Here is a 15544-nt window from a genome sequence, read left to right as displayed (position 1 = left end):
TCCTCCAGACGCTCACTGATCTCCTCCAACTCCCGTGACAGGTCTGAGCGCAGCTTCTCCACCTTGGCCCTGCCCGTTCGCTCTGCCTCCAGCTCCTCCTCCAGCTCCTCAATCCGTGCCTGTGCTCAGGGGATGGACATGCTGTCAGCAGACTTGGTTCCACCTGGCTTCTCCAGTCAACCAATCCAGCTGGATTGCCTTTAACTCAACACAACAAGCTGAAAAGTCTTCAACTCAACCCAACCAGCTGGAGACTTGTCAACTTAACTCAGATCAACCAGCTGGGAGCTCCTTACCTCAACCCAACCAGATGTGGACTCTTCACCTCAACACCAGCTGGAGGCTCTCCAGCCCAACACAACTAAGCAGAGAATAGATCCCTCACCTGCAGCTCTTTCAGCTTCTTCTGGAGCTGCAGGGCCAGTGCCTGTTCATCCTCAACCTTGCTGTTCTGCTGGTTGATCTCAAACTCTTTCCTGCAGATGAAGACAGCAGTGAGGTCCTTGCCTTCTCCCCCTGACCAGTTTAAACTGGGGAAGGAGGTCCAGCCTTACTTTTTGAGCTTCTCCTCCAGCTGCTGCTTGTCATTCTCCAGGTCCATGATGTTCTCCTGGGTCAGCTTCAAGTCACCTTCCAGCTTCCTTTTGGCCCGTTCCAGGTCCATCCGGATCTTTTTCTCCTGTTCCAGGGAGCCTTCAAGCTGCGTGGAAACATGGAAATGGGGAGAGACCTCAGTTTTTCATCATCTCTTCCCCAGTAACCTCTTCAGCAGTACCCATGTTGGGAGCAGCCCACGCTCACATCATCCACTTGCTGTTCCATCTTGAGTTTGGCCTTTGTCAAGGTGTTGACCTTGTCTTCCTCCGCCTGCAGGTCATCGAGTGTTTGCTGGTGAGATTCTTGCAGTGCCTTCTTCTCTTTTGTTAACTTGGCAATGGTCTCATCCAGCCCAGCCATCTCCTCTGTGAGGTTCTTGACCTGCAGAAGAAACATCAGGCCTCCAGCTTGGTACCAAGAGTAAAATAAGAGCTGGGGGACGTTGCTGTTGTCCTTGGCTAATGAGACCAGTGGTGGAGAACCCAAAGAACACTGAGTCTTGATGTAGCCCAGATAAGTAGCCTTGGGTCTCCTCAACTGAACACAACCAGGCTGAGTTGACTCAAATCCCCACAGCTTGAAGTCAAGGCCCCTCCCCACCTTACCTTGTTTTCTGTGGCATGTTTCTCCTTCTCCACCTTGGCCAGAGTCAGCTCTAGATCATCAATATCCTTTTTCAGCTCTGAGCACTCATCCTCCAGCTTCCTCTTTTTAGCTGTCAGTTCTGCATTCATCTCTTCCTCATCCTCCAGTCGCTCTGTCAGCTCCTTCACCTTGGCCTCCAGCTGGATCTTGTTCTTGATCAGCTGGTCACAGCGCTCTTCAGCATCATTGAGGTTGTCCTGCTCCTGTATTGGAGTGGCAGGTGAAGTAGAATGGCCATGGGAGGGTGGTGGTGGTCACACACCTGACATGGTTTTGGAGGGCAGCCTCACTCACAGCCTGCACTTGGAGTTGAAGGTCATTCTTCTCCTGCAACATGGAGACCATCTTCTCCTCCAACTCCTTCCGCCGGGTCTCTGACTTCTCCAGAGCCTCCTTCAGCCGCCCAAACTCCTCCTTCATGTTCTGAAGGAGGCACAAAGCCCAGGAGACCAATAGCATGTCCAATCCCCTCCATCCATCAACCCCACCCAATGCATGTTGGGTCCCAACCCGCCTGCCTCACCACCTCCTCCCACCTGCATCTCCTTCTCTGTTTCAGCACTCTTCAACAAGGGCTTGATCTTGAAGTAGAGCTTCATCCAAGGCCAGTTCTTCACCCCCATGAAGGCCCTGATGTTCCACTGGATCACCAGCAGTGAGTCCCTAGAATGGGGAGACTGATGCCACCACAGCACAAGCCTGGTGACCCGCCAGTTTCCTCCTCAAGGAGAGAGACCCTTCCCCTCTCACCGGCGCTCCAGGATCTTCTTGAACTCAATGCGCATGAGCTGACCTCGGGCCTGAGCCTGGATGCGGGTGATGATGCGGGAGAGACGCTCATCCCTCATCTCCTCCAGGAGCCCCAGCAGCCCAGCCTTGAAGAAGACCTGGTGGAGGAATGAGGCAAGTGAGAGGGTGAGTTGGTTGGGAAGGGTTGGTGGAAGAGTTGGTAGACAGATGGATGGGTTGATGAGTTGATGAGTGGACAGAGGGATGGATGGTGGGGTGGACGGGCAGGTAGACACATCGATGGTGGGACCATGGGTCTGTGTGACCTCATGGGTCATGGAACCATGGAAAGACCATGAGATATCACCTTGGTGTGTCCAAACTTATACTGGTTGTGGTCAATGTCAATGGATCCCAGGAGCTTCTCAGCACCCTTGCGGCTGTCGATGAACTGCCCCTCGGGGATGGCAGCGGGGTTCAGGATGCGGTACCTGGTGGTCGGAGAGGAGAGGAAAACCCTGAGATCAGCCCTAGTGGGGTTGTCCATCCCCTCCCCACATCTTCTCCTCTGTGCCTACCGCTGGCGGAAGTCCCCATAGAGGATGCGGTTTGGGAAGCCCTTGCGGCAGATGCGGATGCCCTCCAGCACCCCATTGCAGCGGAGCTGGTGCATTACCAGGGGATTGTCCATCACACCTGGTGATGGGTTAGAGAGGTGAGGTCAGCCACAAGCCATACCTACCATCCCTTTCCCTGCCCTCAGCCCCACTCTTTGTTCACCTGGTTCCTTCCGCTCATTGGGGATGATGCAGCGAACAAAATGAGGGTGGGTGGTCTTAAGGTTGGCCATCAGCTTGTTAAGGTTCTCCTGGTGAGAAGGGAGGAGAGAAAAGGCTGACCAATGGAAAAGCAGGGGAGAAGCTGGAGTGCTGGAGGGGTGATCCACCATGTGGGAGCTTGTCCTTGTGTTGCCCCACATTGGGTCCACTATGTAGATTCCTCACCCGGTGCAGGGCTGAGACAGTCTGAAAGGAGGAACCTTTCTTCTTGGCTCCTTTCCCCTTCCCTCCATCACCACCTGGGGAGAAGAAGGGTGGGGTGAGACAGGAAACAGGGCAATTTCTGGAGGACAACGGTCTTCTCTGTCCACCTATCCCTCCATCACCCAACCATCCATCCACCCACCAGCATCTGCCCCAGCATAGTTGGAGAAGAGGTTGGCCAAGAGCTTCAGGGCTGATTTCTGGTAGAGCCCCACCACTGTCTCATTGAGAGGGTCCTTGTTCTTCTCCAGCCATCCAATGATATTGTAGTCTACCGTGCCAGCATAGTGGATGAGGGAGAAGTGGGCCTCTGGCTTCCCTTTGACATTGCGTGGCTTCCCAAAGTTGGCTGACTTGCCCAAGTGATTATCAAAGAGCTTGGCCTTGAAGGTCATATCTGAGGCCTTGGGGAACATGCATTCCTCCTCCAGGATGGACATGATCCCCATGGGCTGGGAAGAGAAGACCTTGTTGGTCATAGTGAACACCAAGCACAACCCAACTGCCCAACTTTGGGGTCCCTGGCAAGCTCCAACTGGAAGGGCCCTTCCCCAGCAGCCCCTTCAGCCCCCAGAAGCCCTGGGGGGAGGTGGCACCTTCTCAATGAGGTCAATGCAGGCCTGGAGGTCCATGCCGAAGTCAATGAACTCCCACTCAATCCCCTCCTTCTTGTACTCCTCCTGCTCCAGCACGAACATGTGGTGGTTGAAGAACTGCTGCAACTTCTCATTGGTGAAGTTAATGCAGAGCTGCTCAAAGCTGTTGAACTGGGGAAGGAGAGAGGAGATGGCCAACAGGGTCATCTGGGTCAGCTCAACACCCAACAGGGTCAATAGAACACCCAAGATTAGTGGGTCAACCTGAGACCCAACAGGATCAACACAATGCCCTGTAGTATCAATGAAGTCAACTCAACACCCAGCAGGGTCAAAACAAGGCCCAAAGAGGGTAAGTCTCCACCAGAGTTCCCCCTGAAGCTTCAGAAGATCAGCTCAATACCCAGTTGGATCAACCCAACCTCCAAGAGGAGCAATGCCACTGCCCTGCCACCCCCTCAGTCCTCACATCAAAAATCTCGAAGCCAGCAATGTCTAGCACACCGATGAAGTACTGCCGTGGCTGCTTGGTGTCCAGAGAGTTGTTGATCCTCACCACCATCCAGTTGAACATCTTCTCATACACAGCTTTGGCCAAAGCCCCGATGGAGTAGTACACCTGCTGGACATTCTGCCCCTTGGTGACGTACTCATTGCCCACCTTCACACGGGGGTGACACAACCCCTTGAGAAGATCAGCCGAGTTCAGCCCCATCAGGTAGGCTGACTTGTCGGCATCTACAGAGTGTGAAGAAGACATGCTGTCAGGTCCCACCTCACTTGGTGACCCCAAAACCGATGTCATCCCCCCCACCTGCTTCACCTTCAGTGCCGTCTGGTTCTGCCTGCTCTTCCCGTTGCTTCTGCTTGAACTTCATGTTGCCAAAGTGCATAATGGCACCTGTCAGTTTGTAGACACCGGCCTTCTCCTCAGCAGTGAAGCCCAAGACATCAAAAGCGCTCTGGTGGGTGGGTGGAGGCAGGTGGGAGAGGGCCTTGCCACCCACTCTGTCCAGCTGAGGTCACAGCCGTCTGCTGGCCAGCATTTGTATGTCCCTCTGCCCTTCCAACTTGTCAGTCTGTCCATCCAAGGACTCATCCATCCATGGACTCATCCATCCACCCATCTGAGTACTGCATCCATCCATCCACCCACCCATCCCCAGACTCATCCATCCATGGACTCATTCATCCACCATGAACTCCATCCATCCACCATGAACTCCATCCATCCATTCATGGGCTTATCCATCCATTTGAGGACTTGTCCACCTGTGGACTCATCTGTCCACCAAGGACTCTCCCACCTGTTTTTATCTCCACCCACAACCTCCTCGACCAAAGCCACTCTCCTCTCCTACCTTCTGTCCCTCATCCTGCATCATCCCATGTGACCAACCCACCATCTCCCTTGCCCTCCACCCTTCCCATCCTCCACCTCTCATCCCTACATTCCTCCTCTCCTCCATCCATCCCTCTTCTACTATCTCAACCATCCACCTGGCACTTCGCCTTCTCCTCAGCCAGGGGATGTCCACCTGCCCACCCCACCACTTACATCAGTTGCCAACAGCTCTTCAGAGTCATCAATGGAGGCCACAGTCACCTCTCCTTGGGAGACGTAACTGTAGTCATAGGGGTTGTTGGTGATGAGAAGCATCTCTGCTCCGTGGTGGCCCAGGATGGAGACAAAAAATTGAGCACTTCCAGTGGCCAAACAGCCCCAAATCACCCTCAATTGCCCCAAGAAGGAGCAGAGAAATTTAGGAGGGGAGGAAGGAGAAGACCCAAGGCCAAGCACCCAACTCACCCAGCAGCTCTGGCTTCTTGTTGGAGAGGATCTGGTAGAAGATGTGGTAGTTCCTCTCAGCCTTCAGCTGGAAAATTACACGGGACTTTTCCAGGAGATCTGGGGTGGGAATGGAAAGAAAGACGTTAGAGGTTGGGATTAGGAGGTGATGGATTGAGACATGGAGAGATGGATGGAGACATGGAGAGATGGATGGTAGAATGAGGAGATGGAGAAGAAGGGATGGCTGGATGGTAGGATGAGGAGACAGAGGGATGAGGAGGTGGAGGTGAAAGATCAGATGGATGGTGGGATGAGAAGATGGATGGATGGACAACAGGACAGTGTCTCACAAATCCATCCAGAGAGGGCATCCATCAAGGGACATGTGGAGAGGGAGGGAAGGAAGGAGAGAGGGAGACACAAGATGGAAGGACAAAAAAATGGGAGACAGAGGATCCAGTGGACGGTGGGTTGAAGAGTTGGAGATGGAGTGCTGACTGGATGGAGTGAGGAATGGATGGATGGACGGATGGAGTTCATGGATGGATGGATGAGTCCATAGATGGATAAGTCCTAGCATGGATGAATAAATCCATGAATAGATGAGTCCATGGAGGGATGGATGAAGGACTGCCAGACGTTCTTTCATGGAGCCTCTCAACCCACTCACAGGTCTCAATGTCAGCTGATGCCAACTTCCCGGTGGCCCCAAAATGGATTCGGATGAACTTCCCCTGGAAAAACAGTGGCAGGAGGTGGAAGCCTCCCAGCAGACCCCACACTATAGACCCCATCCCACAGACTCTGCCCCATAGATCCCACCCCCAACACTCACGAATCGAGATGAGTTGTCATTGCGGAGGGTCTTGGCATTGCCAAAGGCCTCCAAGGCAGGGTTGGCCTGGATGATCTGGTCCTCCAGGGTGCCCTGATGGGATGGAACAATCCTGGGTGTGCATACCATTGGGGGACACTCAATGCTGGGGGTGCGTGACCTGAGGCCCCACCTTGCTGCTGTTGGTTGCCTCCTTCTTGCGGTCGCCGATGGCAGCAATGCTGGCAAAGTACTGGATGACCCTCTTGGTGTTGACTGTTTTCCCCGCCCCGGATTCTCCACTAGGGTGGCAACAGTGAGATGTTGGAGAATATCATGGTGGCTCCTTTATCACACCCCAGCACTATGGGGCAGCATCAGGCGAGGACAGACTTACGTGATGAGGATGGACTGGTTCTCTCGATCTGCCAAGAGATGAAAGGAGTCAGGTGGGAAGAAGTTGGGAGGCATCTTTGGGGTCTTGGGGTTGAGATTGAGGTTTTCCATCCTCCCAGGTGAGGGCGAGGTCTAGGTCAGAATCCAGTGTTTGGGGTGGGGTCTTCTAGTTTGAGGTCCCCAGAGGAGGTCCCTACCTGTCAGCATGTTCTGGTAGGCATTGTCAGAGATGGAGAAGATGTGGGGTGGAGCTTCACTCCGCTTCTTTCCCCGGTAGGCAGCCACCACCTCAGCGTTGTATACAGGCAACCACTTGTAGGGGTTGACCGTCACGCAGAAGAGTCCTGAGTAGGTCTGGAGAAAGGGTCAGGTGGGTCAGAGCCTGGAGGTGCCACCCCACCAGATGGGGACATCCTAGGTCTAGGTGGCCCAAGGGATGTGGGGAAGGGGCATCATGATTTGGGGGGCCAAAAGGGGATGGAGATGAGACATCTTGGGTCTGGGTGGCCCACAACATCCAGAGATGGGACATCTTGTGTGAACCAAAGGATCCAGGGGTGGGACATCTTGTGTGTCACATCGAGGGGGCTATTGAAGGGATATCTTGGATCTAGGTCGGGGGATGGGACATCTCAGGTCTAGGTGGCCAAAATGGTTCAGGAGTGCAACATCTTGGGTCTGGGTGGCCCAAGGGGGCTGGAGAAGGTTCACCAGGTTCTTGGTGTCCCAAAGTCCATGGAGAAGCTACACCACCAGGTTCTAGGTGGCTCTGGAAAGCCCACCTGGTTCTAGGTACCCCAAGAGTTTTAGGGAAGGGTCACTAGCTTCCATCCACACCTTAGGCTGTGGGGAAGACCGTGCCCAGTTCCCAGGTGCCCCAGGTGCTTGTGGGAGGACTCACATAGATCAACCAAGAGGCGTAGCGCTCCTTGAGGTTGAAGAGCACGGCGGGCTCGTGCAGGAAGGTCAGCATGGCCATGTCCTCGATCTTGTCGAACTTGGGGGGATTCTGCTGGTGGACGTCAGCCTCCTTGACCGTCATTGTCTAGGGGGGATGGGAGCACAAGGGAGTCGGAGTTGTGGGATGTCCCATGGTTTGGGGGGCACCCTGTAGGTTGGGGGTGCTCTGTGGGTGAGGGGTCCTCCATGGGTTGTGGGGGAATCTTCTGTGGGTTTTGGGGCACCTCTCATGAGTTGGAAGGTCTTCAATGGGCCTAGTCTCCCCCTCCTCGCTTTACACCCCCAAAAACCTTCAACCCCCCTCCCTCCTTTAACCCATTCCCCATTAATTTCACCCCATTAACCCCTCCCTCCTTAACCCTTCACCCCCCAGCTTCCCACCAACCCCTCACCCTCCATGAAGCCCAACCCCCTTTCATCCCCCACCACCAATCACCCCTCATGCCTGCACCCCCATCAAACCCTCCCATCCTTAACTTCATTATCCCCTCACCCCGATTAACCCTTTGTTCCCTGTGACCCCTTGCCCCCCTGCCCTCACCCTCCTCTACCCTCTCAGTTGCCCACCTCTCCCAGCTCGGTCTGGACGGTGACCTCCCCGCCTTGGCGCCCCATCACCCGCCCCCGCACAAACTCCTCACGGGGGTGGGGGATGAAGCACTCGCTGCGAGGGTCGAAGGGCCTGGTCTGCGATGCCAGCCGCTCCCGCTCCCCTGGCCGCAGGAAGGGAGCTGCCGCCCCCAGTGCCGCCAGCACTGCATCTCCCATCCTGCCCCACACAGACAGGGGCCTCACATCACCTGAGGGGCTGTGGGACTCTGGCTGCGGGGTCTCACCCCTCACCCCATGGCCCCGCACAACCCCATTGACCACAGCCCCATTGCCATGCATGGACTCCCATACCTGTGCCCAGACCTCTATAGCTGTGGCAGACACTATAGCCAGACACAAAACCCTATGGCTGTGCACAGCCCCATGTGTTGGACCCTACAGATAGATGTGCAGCAAGCCATGTAGCCCACTGCAGACCCATATAGTCACACACTGCCCCATGCACAGACCACTATAGTAATTCAGGAACCCCTATAGCCATGCAGGGACCCCAATAGCAAAGTACAGACCATCATAGTGGTGTATGGCCCCATGCACAGAACCCTGTAGCCATGCATCTCCCCATGTATTGATCCCTATGGCAGTGCACAGACCCCCTATAGCTATGGGCAGACCCCTACAGTCATGCAAGGACCCCACTACCCATGCACCCTGCATGTACAGACTCCTATAGTGATGCAGGGGTCTCCACAGCCACCCACTAACCCCTGTAGTGATGCACGGACACCCGTAGCAATGCACAGACTCCTATAGCCACGCACAGAGCCCTGTAGTGATTCAGGGATCCCTATGGTGATGCACGGAGACACATAGCATTGCAGGGACTCCTATAACAATACAGGGAGCTCTACAGTCATGCACAGCCCCCCATGCAGAACCCCGTAGCAATGCATGGACCCCCTGCAGTGATGCACAGACCCTATAGGGACACATGCACCCTATAGCAACACCCCCCAAAGCACCAATCCCCATACTGCGCCAGGCCACCACCCTCACCTGGAGTCCGTGGATCTAGCAGGTACGATGAAAGGAGCTGGAGGGACATGCAGAGGGTGAGGGGCTGCACTCCATAGATCCCTGAACCCCATAGCCCCTATAGACACTCTTTGCCCCATAGACCCGTTTATGCCCCATAGATCCCTTTGCCACATAGACAATCCCATGTGTCCCATAGCTCTGCTGTGTTCCACATAGGCCCCCTGGGTGCCCCATAGACCACTGGTGTCCCATAGATCCCTGTACCCCCATAGATCTCTGTGCCTCACAGTTCCTCTTGGTGCTTCTTAGATAGTCTGTGCCCCATAACCCCGCATGTATCCCACATATCCCCGCACCCCAGAGAAACCCCGTGTGCCACATAGCCCCCCTGTGCCCCATAGCCCCCAGAGATTCCTGTGCCCCATAGATCCCCATGTGCCCCATAGCCATCCTGTGCACCCCATAGCTCCCCATACCCCCCTTTCAACCCCTCATATCCACATCCCACATCCCTTCTGTGCCCCACACCAGCTCGCTCTCTATCCCACGCCAACACCTATGCCAGCCCCGCAGCCCCACAGCCTTTATAGGCCATAATGGGGTGGGGAGGGGAGGAGCATTCCTGGGGAGGGGGTGGCTGATAAGGGAGAGGGAGGGGGCAGCTTCCCCCCTTCCCCAGCCCCACAGTGGTATCTCTCCAGTAACCCAGATGACCAGGACCCCACATTCACCCCACAGGATGATCTATGGGTCAGAGCTATTAAGGAAGAGCAAGGGCTGCCTGGATCCCTTGTGGGGTGGGGGAAATGTGGGGTGATCTGTGGGGCATGAATGCCTGGGTCCCTTGCGTAGGAGGTGTCTATGGAGCCCAAACACATGGGTACCTTCTGTGTGGGGGGAAACTATGGAGCCCAGGTGCCTGGGTCCCTTGTGTGTGTGGGTGATCTATGGGGACTGGATGCCTGGGTCCCTTGGTGGGGGATGTGGTGATTCTATGGGGCCCAGACTCCCGGTCACCTGTTAGGGGGGGATCTATGGAGCCCAGACCCCTGGGTCCCTTGTGCATGGAGGGGATCTGTGGGGCTAGGATGCCCAGGTCCTTTGTGTAGGGGGTGTCTATGGGGCCTGGATGCCTGGGTCCCTGGCCAATGTCCTGTCACCCATGGGGTGGTGACAGCTCAACCCTGCCAGGTCTATATCTGGACACGGCAGGGAGGGGGGGCAGATTGTTATCTCGTCCCCCCCTGTGAGGCACCGTTGGGCCGGCAGGGGTCTGGGGGGGGGGGTGTCTGGCAACAGTCCTCGAACACAATGTCCACTTTGTTATCGAGGAGGTGACAAGAGTCCCCGCGAGGTGACACATTCCTACGGGTGGGAAGGTCCCCACCTCCCCATTGTGCCCCACAGATCCCCTTCCCTGCCCCACAGATCCTTTCCTCTGCCCTATAGATCTCCTATAGAGCCCCACAGGAACCCCACAGAGCTGCAGAGAGTCTCCACAGAGCCCCACAGAGTCCCTATAGAGCCCCACAGACTCCACATAAAGCCCCATAGAGACACGCCTCCTCCTCCTTGGCCCGAGTTTGGCGGGGGAGGGGAGCCGCCCGGACGCCAGGGTCCCCTGGGGTCCATCACGCGGCGCCACCAGGACTGGAGGAGGGATGGGGCGACAGATGGACGGGGAAGGCAGGGCGGGGGGGGAGGAGAGGGGGAGGGCAGTGGGACAGAGGATTTGAGAAGGGGAGGAACAGGCAGGGGAGAGAAGGACAGCGGGACCTGGTGGGACATTGAGAACCTGGAGGGACTAGGAGGCCATAGAGGAGGTGGAGGGACCGTGGGAGATAGACAGGGCTGGTGGGCCAGGAAGTTGTGGGATGATGGATGGAAAGGACAGAGGGATGGAGGGACACGGGACAGAGTCTCAGTAGGGCATGGGGGATGGTGGGACATGGTGTGCAGTGGGACAGAGCAGCTGGTGGCCAGGGGAACACTGATACCAAGTTGGAGGGACATTAGCACCTGCAGCAGGAGAAGCTGCAGCCTCAGGAGCCAAGACATCCTTGAGGGGTTCACTCAGGCTCTGCTCCATATGTGGGGGACTCAGATGCTTCCCCCCACCTCCTGGGACCCTCCCTCCCCAGCCCCACATCTGCCCCTGGACATGTCTCTTCCACATGGACATGGGTTGGTGTGGGGCAAGTTGAGGTTGCAAAGCACCATGGGGCAGGCTGAGTTACAATGTGGGGAAGGTTGAGGTTAAGGTGCACCCCATCAGTCACATCATGTTGCACTGTGCATCTGGTTGCATCATGCTGTGGAGTGTGCTATGTTGCACACTAATGGGTGATCTTGTGGGCTGCATCCACCTTGTGGGTGCCATGTCATGGGACAACTCCACCCTCCCCACACAAACCCAGCCCAACACAAACCCAGCCCAACACATACCCAGCCCCACACAAACTGCTGCTGCTCAATGCTTTTTATTGGCTAACCAAGGTTAGGGGGCTGGGAGCAGGGGTGGGGCATTTAGAGGTCCAGGGAATACAGCTGGGAATCCAGAGCTTCACTCCTCGTTGAGTCCCTTCTGATAGAGAAGGAAAAAAATTGGAGTGTAAACATGAGGGAGTTGTGGGGACAGCCATGTGGCAGCCATGGGGCAGCTGTGGGGAAGGGAGAAGTCCCACCTTGGCTCCAATGTCACGGCTCTTGGCCCGCAACTTGTTGACCTGGGACTCAGCAATGTCGGCACGCTCCTCCGCCTCATCCAGCTCATGCTGTGCCTTGCGGAACTTGGCCAGGTTGGAGTTGGCTTGTTCCTCCTGGGGGACAGGGGCATCAGTGGGGCTCCGCCTCAATTCCATGTGGCCTCCTGCCACCCTGCCAGCTGTCCCTCCATCTGACTTTCTTATTGCTCCATCTGGCCTACCATGGACCCACCTGTCCCTTCAGTAATTCCATCTCCAGCTACCCAAACATCTACTCAAACAACCAGCCCTCTAATATCCCATCCATGCAACCTTCCACCCACTAAACCTACCTTCCTTCCTTTCATCTTTTCATCCTTTCATCCATCCATCCATCCATCCATCCATCCATCCATCCATCCATCCATCCAACATTCCACCATTCAGCCTTCCTTCTGTACATCCATTCAGTCAGCCAGCCAACATTTCATCCATCTTTCCACCATTTGACCTTCCATCCACCCAACCAACCTTCCACCCACCTGTCCAGCTTTTCATCTATGCAATCATTCCACCTTCCAGCCAGCCAGCCATTCAACCCACCATCATCTATCCAACCTTCCATCCATCCAAACATCCAGTCAACTTTCTAGTCACCTGTCCCACAGCCATTCTACCACCCCCCCACCTCTCCCTTGGCCCACCTTCCTCAGCCCCTGACACCCCACTCCTTAACGACACTAAAGTTCCCTGCTACTCCCTACATCCTGTCTCACACCCCAACCCCACACTGGTCCCTCCTGGAGAGTGGTCCCAAAGCTGCCCTCCACTGCTCACCGCCTCCTCTGCCTGTCGCTTGTAGGCCTTGACCTTCAGCTGGAGCTTGTCCACCAGGTCCTGGAGCCGGACCAGGTTCTTGCGGTCCTCCTCTGTCTGTGGGGTGAGACACATGTGAATCAGGACCTGACCCCATCCATGCTTTGGATCATCACCAGAGCCACGAGGGTCAGGAGACAGTTAGAGATGATCTTGGGGAGTGGAGGCTCTCTGGTGGCCTCAGCTGTGGGGCAGAAGGTGGGATGTCCTCTTGGGTGAAGGTGTCTTTTTTGTCCCTGTTAAGGTTTCACCTGAGATTCTGGGTCATGCAAAGACCCCATGGATGCTGGGGGGTGGACTGGGTGGCTCATGACCACCAGGCCTACCATGTTCTGGGTTCCACTACAGAATTGGACATACAGGCAATGGGTGGTCTAGTTCACCTGTGTTTCTCTGGCTACCAGGTCAGCCATGTTGCAAGTCACATACAGCATCAGACATAAGGCCCTGTGGACACAGGGCCAGTGGATAACATCCAGGGCCACCTCAGGCAACCCACCTGGTAGCTGAGCTCCTTGACACGACGCTCGGACTTGCGGAGACCCTTGACACTCTCAGCATGGCGCTTCTGCTCACCCTCCAGCTCATTCTCCAGCTCCCTCACACGGGCCTCCAACTTCTGCAGCTGCTTCTTGCCCCCTTTGAGGGCCAACTGCTCGGCCTCATCCAACCTCATCTGCAGGTCCTTGATGGTCTGCTCCATGTTCTTCTTCATCCGCTCCAGGTGGGCGCTGGTGTCCTGCTCCTTCTTCAGCTCCTCTGCCATCATGGCCGCCTACTCAAGGAGAGAAGCAAGCAGAAAAGGAGGTTCATTACTCTCCACTGGAAGATATCCTAGCTGTTGTTTCCACCAGGGCACTCACGTCAGTGATGGCCTTCTTGGCCTTCTCCTCAGCATTTCTGCACTCCTGGATGGCCTCTTCCACCTCCGTCTGCAGCTGGGAGATGTCAGCCTCCATCTTCTTCTTCTGGTTGATGAGGCTGGTGTTCTGGAGACGGAGAAGAGGATCTCATGAGGTGTCTATGGAACTGCTGACCCATCCTTCTTCAGTACTTAATGCCCACACCCCTGCCAAGTCTGGAGGCTTCAAGGATCTGGACATCTTGGTAACTCAACTCATTAGAATCCCACACCTGTGGATGCAGGTGACCTCTTTCCTTGAAAGTGCATGAGGTCTCACCTGTGAGTGGAGAAGCTGGACCCTCTCACTGGCCTCAATCAGCTCCTGCTCGGCCAATTTGCGGGCTCTCTCAGTCTGCTCCACCACCGCCCGCAGCTCCTCCAGCTCAGACTGGAGGAGGTTGTTCCTTCTCTCCACAATGGCAATGTTCTCCTTCAGGTCCTCATTGGCCCTGACCACGTCATCTAGCTGCAGTTGAGTGTCCTACAAGACAGCATAGGTGAACAGGGTGAATGTGGATGGGGGGGAAGGGGTTGAAGGTCCACTCTTCTTCTACTGTGGGGTGGTGTAATCTACTACATCTCAACATTCTTATGAAACAGAATTTTATTGGTACCTTGAGGTAGCCCTGCAATGTCTTGACTTGCTTCTGGGCCTCAGCGGCTATGCGGTTGGCATGGCTGAGCTGAATCTCCATCTCATTGAGGTCACCCTCCATCTTCTTCTTTAGCCGCAAGGCTTCATTGCGACTCCGGGTCTCAGCATCCAGTGAGGTCTGCAGCGAGTCCACCACCCGCAGATGGTTGCGCTTGGCCTGCTCCATCTCCTCATCCTTCTCGGCCAGCTTGCGCTCGTAGTCTGCCTTGACTTGGTTGAACTCCAGTTGGGCCCTCAGGATCTTCCCCTCTTCATGCTCCAGAGAGGCCTGGAAGAGACAGAGGGAAAACTGAGAACCACAAAGAAGACCAGAACAACATGGAGATTCATGGGGATGGGATTTGGCTCACCTCAGCCTCCTCCAGCGCTGCTTGAAGTTCCAGCTTCTCAGCATCCAGCTGCTTTCGGACCTTCTCCAACTCATGGATGGTCTTGTGGCTGCCACCCAGCTGCTCCGTGAGGTCCGAAATCTCCTCTGCTCAGGTGAGAACACATCAGAATATGTGGAAGGTAGTGGAAAACATCATGGTGGGTAGACAAAGGACCATGGTCTCACCTTGGAGGTTCTTGTTTTCCCTCTTTAAGGTCTCCAGGTGATCAAGTGACTCTTCGTAGGCATTCTTCAGTTTGAAGAGCTCAGTGCTAAGGGATCTGGCCTCTTTCTGCGATGCCTCCAGCTCCATCTGTGACTCTTCAAACTTCTGCTTCCACTCAGACAAGATCTATGGGGACATAACCTGCTCAGAAGCTGCTTTGCCCACAAAAAAATTTCTTTTCATTGTCCTCCTCCTCTCCCCAACACTCTTTTGGTAGGGACTTGAAGCTCTGCTGAAACCTAGACCTTGACAGTTGTTCACCTTTCTTCTGGACTTTTTCTCCTGCCTTTCTGTGATTGGTGGGACCTACATCTCTCCACCCTCTTCCCACTATTCTCCTTCCACCATTTCTTGGTTCTCCTACCTTGTCAAAGTTCCTTTGCTTCTTGTCCAAAGCAGCAGCTGCTGCATTTGACCGCTCAAGGTCAGCCATGAGATCTTCAATCTCATTCTGCAGCCGGTGCTTGGTCTTCTCTAGAGAGGAACACTTGGCATTGACCGCCTCCACCGCCTCCTCAGCCTCCTGCAGCCGTTGGGCCAGCTTCTTCCTGTCCCGGGGGACAACCTGGCTGTGGTGACCCGTGGACCAAGTGGACCAACTCAAACCTTCTTCCACCCATCAGCTGGCCAAGGCTCTGCTCTGGATCTCCTCTGCTATCTCCAGGTC

The 15544-nt window shown here is 55.4% G+C and overlaps 2 protein-coding genes across 2 annotated transcripts in view; both read right to left on the bottom strand.

The window, feature by feature from the left end:
• Nucleotides 1-8340, bottom strand: part of LOC108497346 (myosin-6-like) — a 10597-nt gene extending 2257 nt beyond the window's left edge. The window contains exons 1-25 of the mRNA XM_017814891.1: nt 8140-8340; nt 7514-7657; nt 6810-6966; nt 6614-6641; nt 6410-6518; nt 6238-6330; nt 6073-6136; nt 5421-5519; nt 5169-5272; nt 4434-4572; nt 4080-4348; nt 3611-3781; nt 3157-3466; nt 2976-3049; nt 2752-2839; nt 2550-2667; nt 2339-2462; nt 1993-2129; nt 1779-1905; nt 1537-1665; nt 1203-1445; nt 802-978; nt 555-700; nt 386-476; nt 3-119 (exon numbers count right to left, since the gene is read on the bottom strand). Coding sequence (XP_017670380.1) covers nt 3-119; nt 386-476; nt 555-700; nt 802-978; nt 1203-1445; nt 1537-1665; nt 1779-1905; nt 1993-2129; nt 2339-2462; nt 2550-2667; nt 2752-2839; nt 2976-3049; nt 3157-3466; nt 3611-3781; nt 4080-4348; nt 4434-4572; nt 5169-5272; nt 5421-5519; nt 6073-6136; nt 6238-6330; nt 6410-6518; nt 6614-6641; nt 6810-6966; nt 7514-7657; nt 8140-8340 — 3459 coding nt within the window. The remainder of the gene's footprint in view (nt 1-2; nt 120-385; nt 477-554; nt 701-801; nt 979-1202; nt 1446-1536; nt 1666-1778; nt 1906-1992; nt 2130-2338; nt 2463-2549; nt 2668-2751; nt 2840-2975; nt 3050-3156; nt 3467-3610; nt 3782-4079; nt 4349-4433; nt 4573-5168; nt 5273-5420; nt 5520-6072; nt 6137-6237; nt 6331-6409; nt 6519-6613; nt 6642-6809; nt 6967-7513; nt 7658-8139) is intronic.
• Nucleotides 8341-11626: 3286 nt separating this feature from the next.
• MYH7 (myosin heavy chain 7) overlaps nt 11627-15544 on the bottom strand; it is a 14924-nt gene continuing 11006 nt past the window's right edge. The window contains exons 32-41 of the mRNA XM_017814901.1: nt 15242-15494; nt 14838-15003; nt 14632-14756; nt 14241-14549; nt 13904-14107; nt 13586-13711; nt 13222-13497; nt 12684-12779; nt 11847-11981; nt 11627-11746 (exon numbers count right to left, since the gene is read on the bottom strand). Coding sequence (XP_017670390.1) covers nt 11726-11746; nt 11847-11981; nt 12684-12779; nt 13222-13497; nt 13586-13711; nt 13904-14107; nt 14241-14549; nt 14632-14756; nt 14838-15003; nt 15242-15494 — 1711 coding nt within the window. The 3' untranslated portion in view covers nt 11627-11725. The remainder of the gene's footprint in view (nt 11747-11846; nt 11982-12683; nt 12780-13221; nt 13498-13585; nt 13712-13903; nt 14108-14240; nt 14550-14631; nt 14757-14837; nt 15004-15241; nt 15495-15544) is intronic.

The sequence above is a fragment of the Lepidothrix coronata genome, unplaced genomic scaffold, assembly GCF_001604755.1.
Source record: "Lepidothrix coronata isolate B3197 unplaced genomic scaffold, Lepidothrix_coronata-1.0 Scaffold47, whole genome shotgun sequence".
Classification (NCBI taxonomy): Eukaryota; Metazoa; Chordata; class Aves; order Passeriformes; family Pipridae; genus Lepidothrix; species Lepidothrix coronata.
The sequence above is the reverse complement of the archived record's forward strand: the minus strand, read 5'-3'. Positions and strand labels throughout refer to the sequence as shown.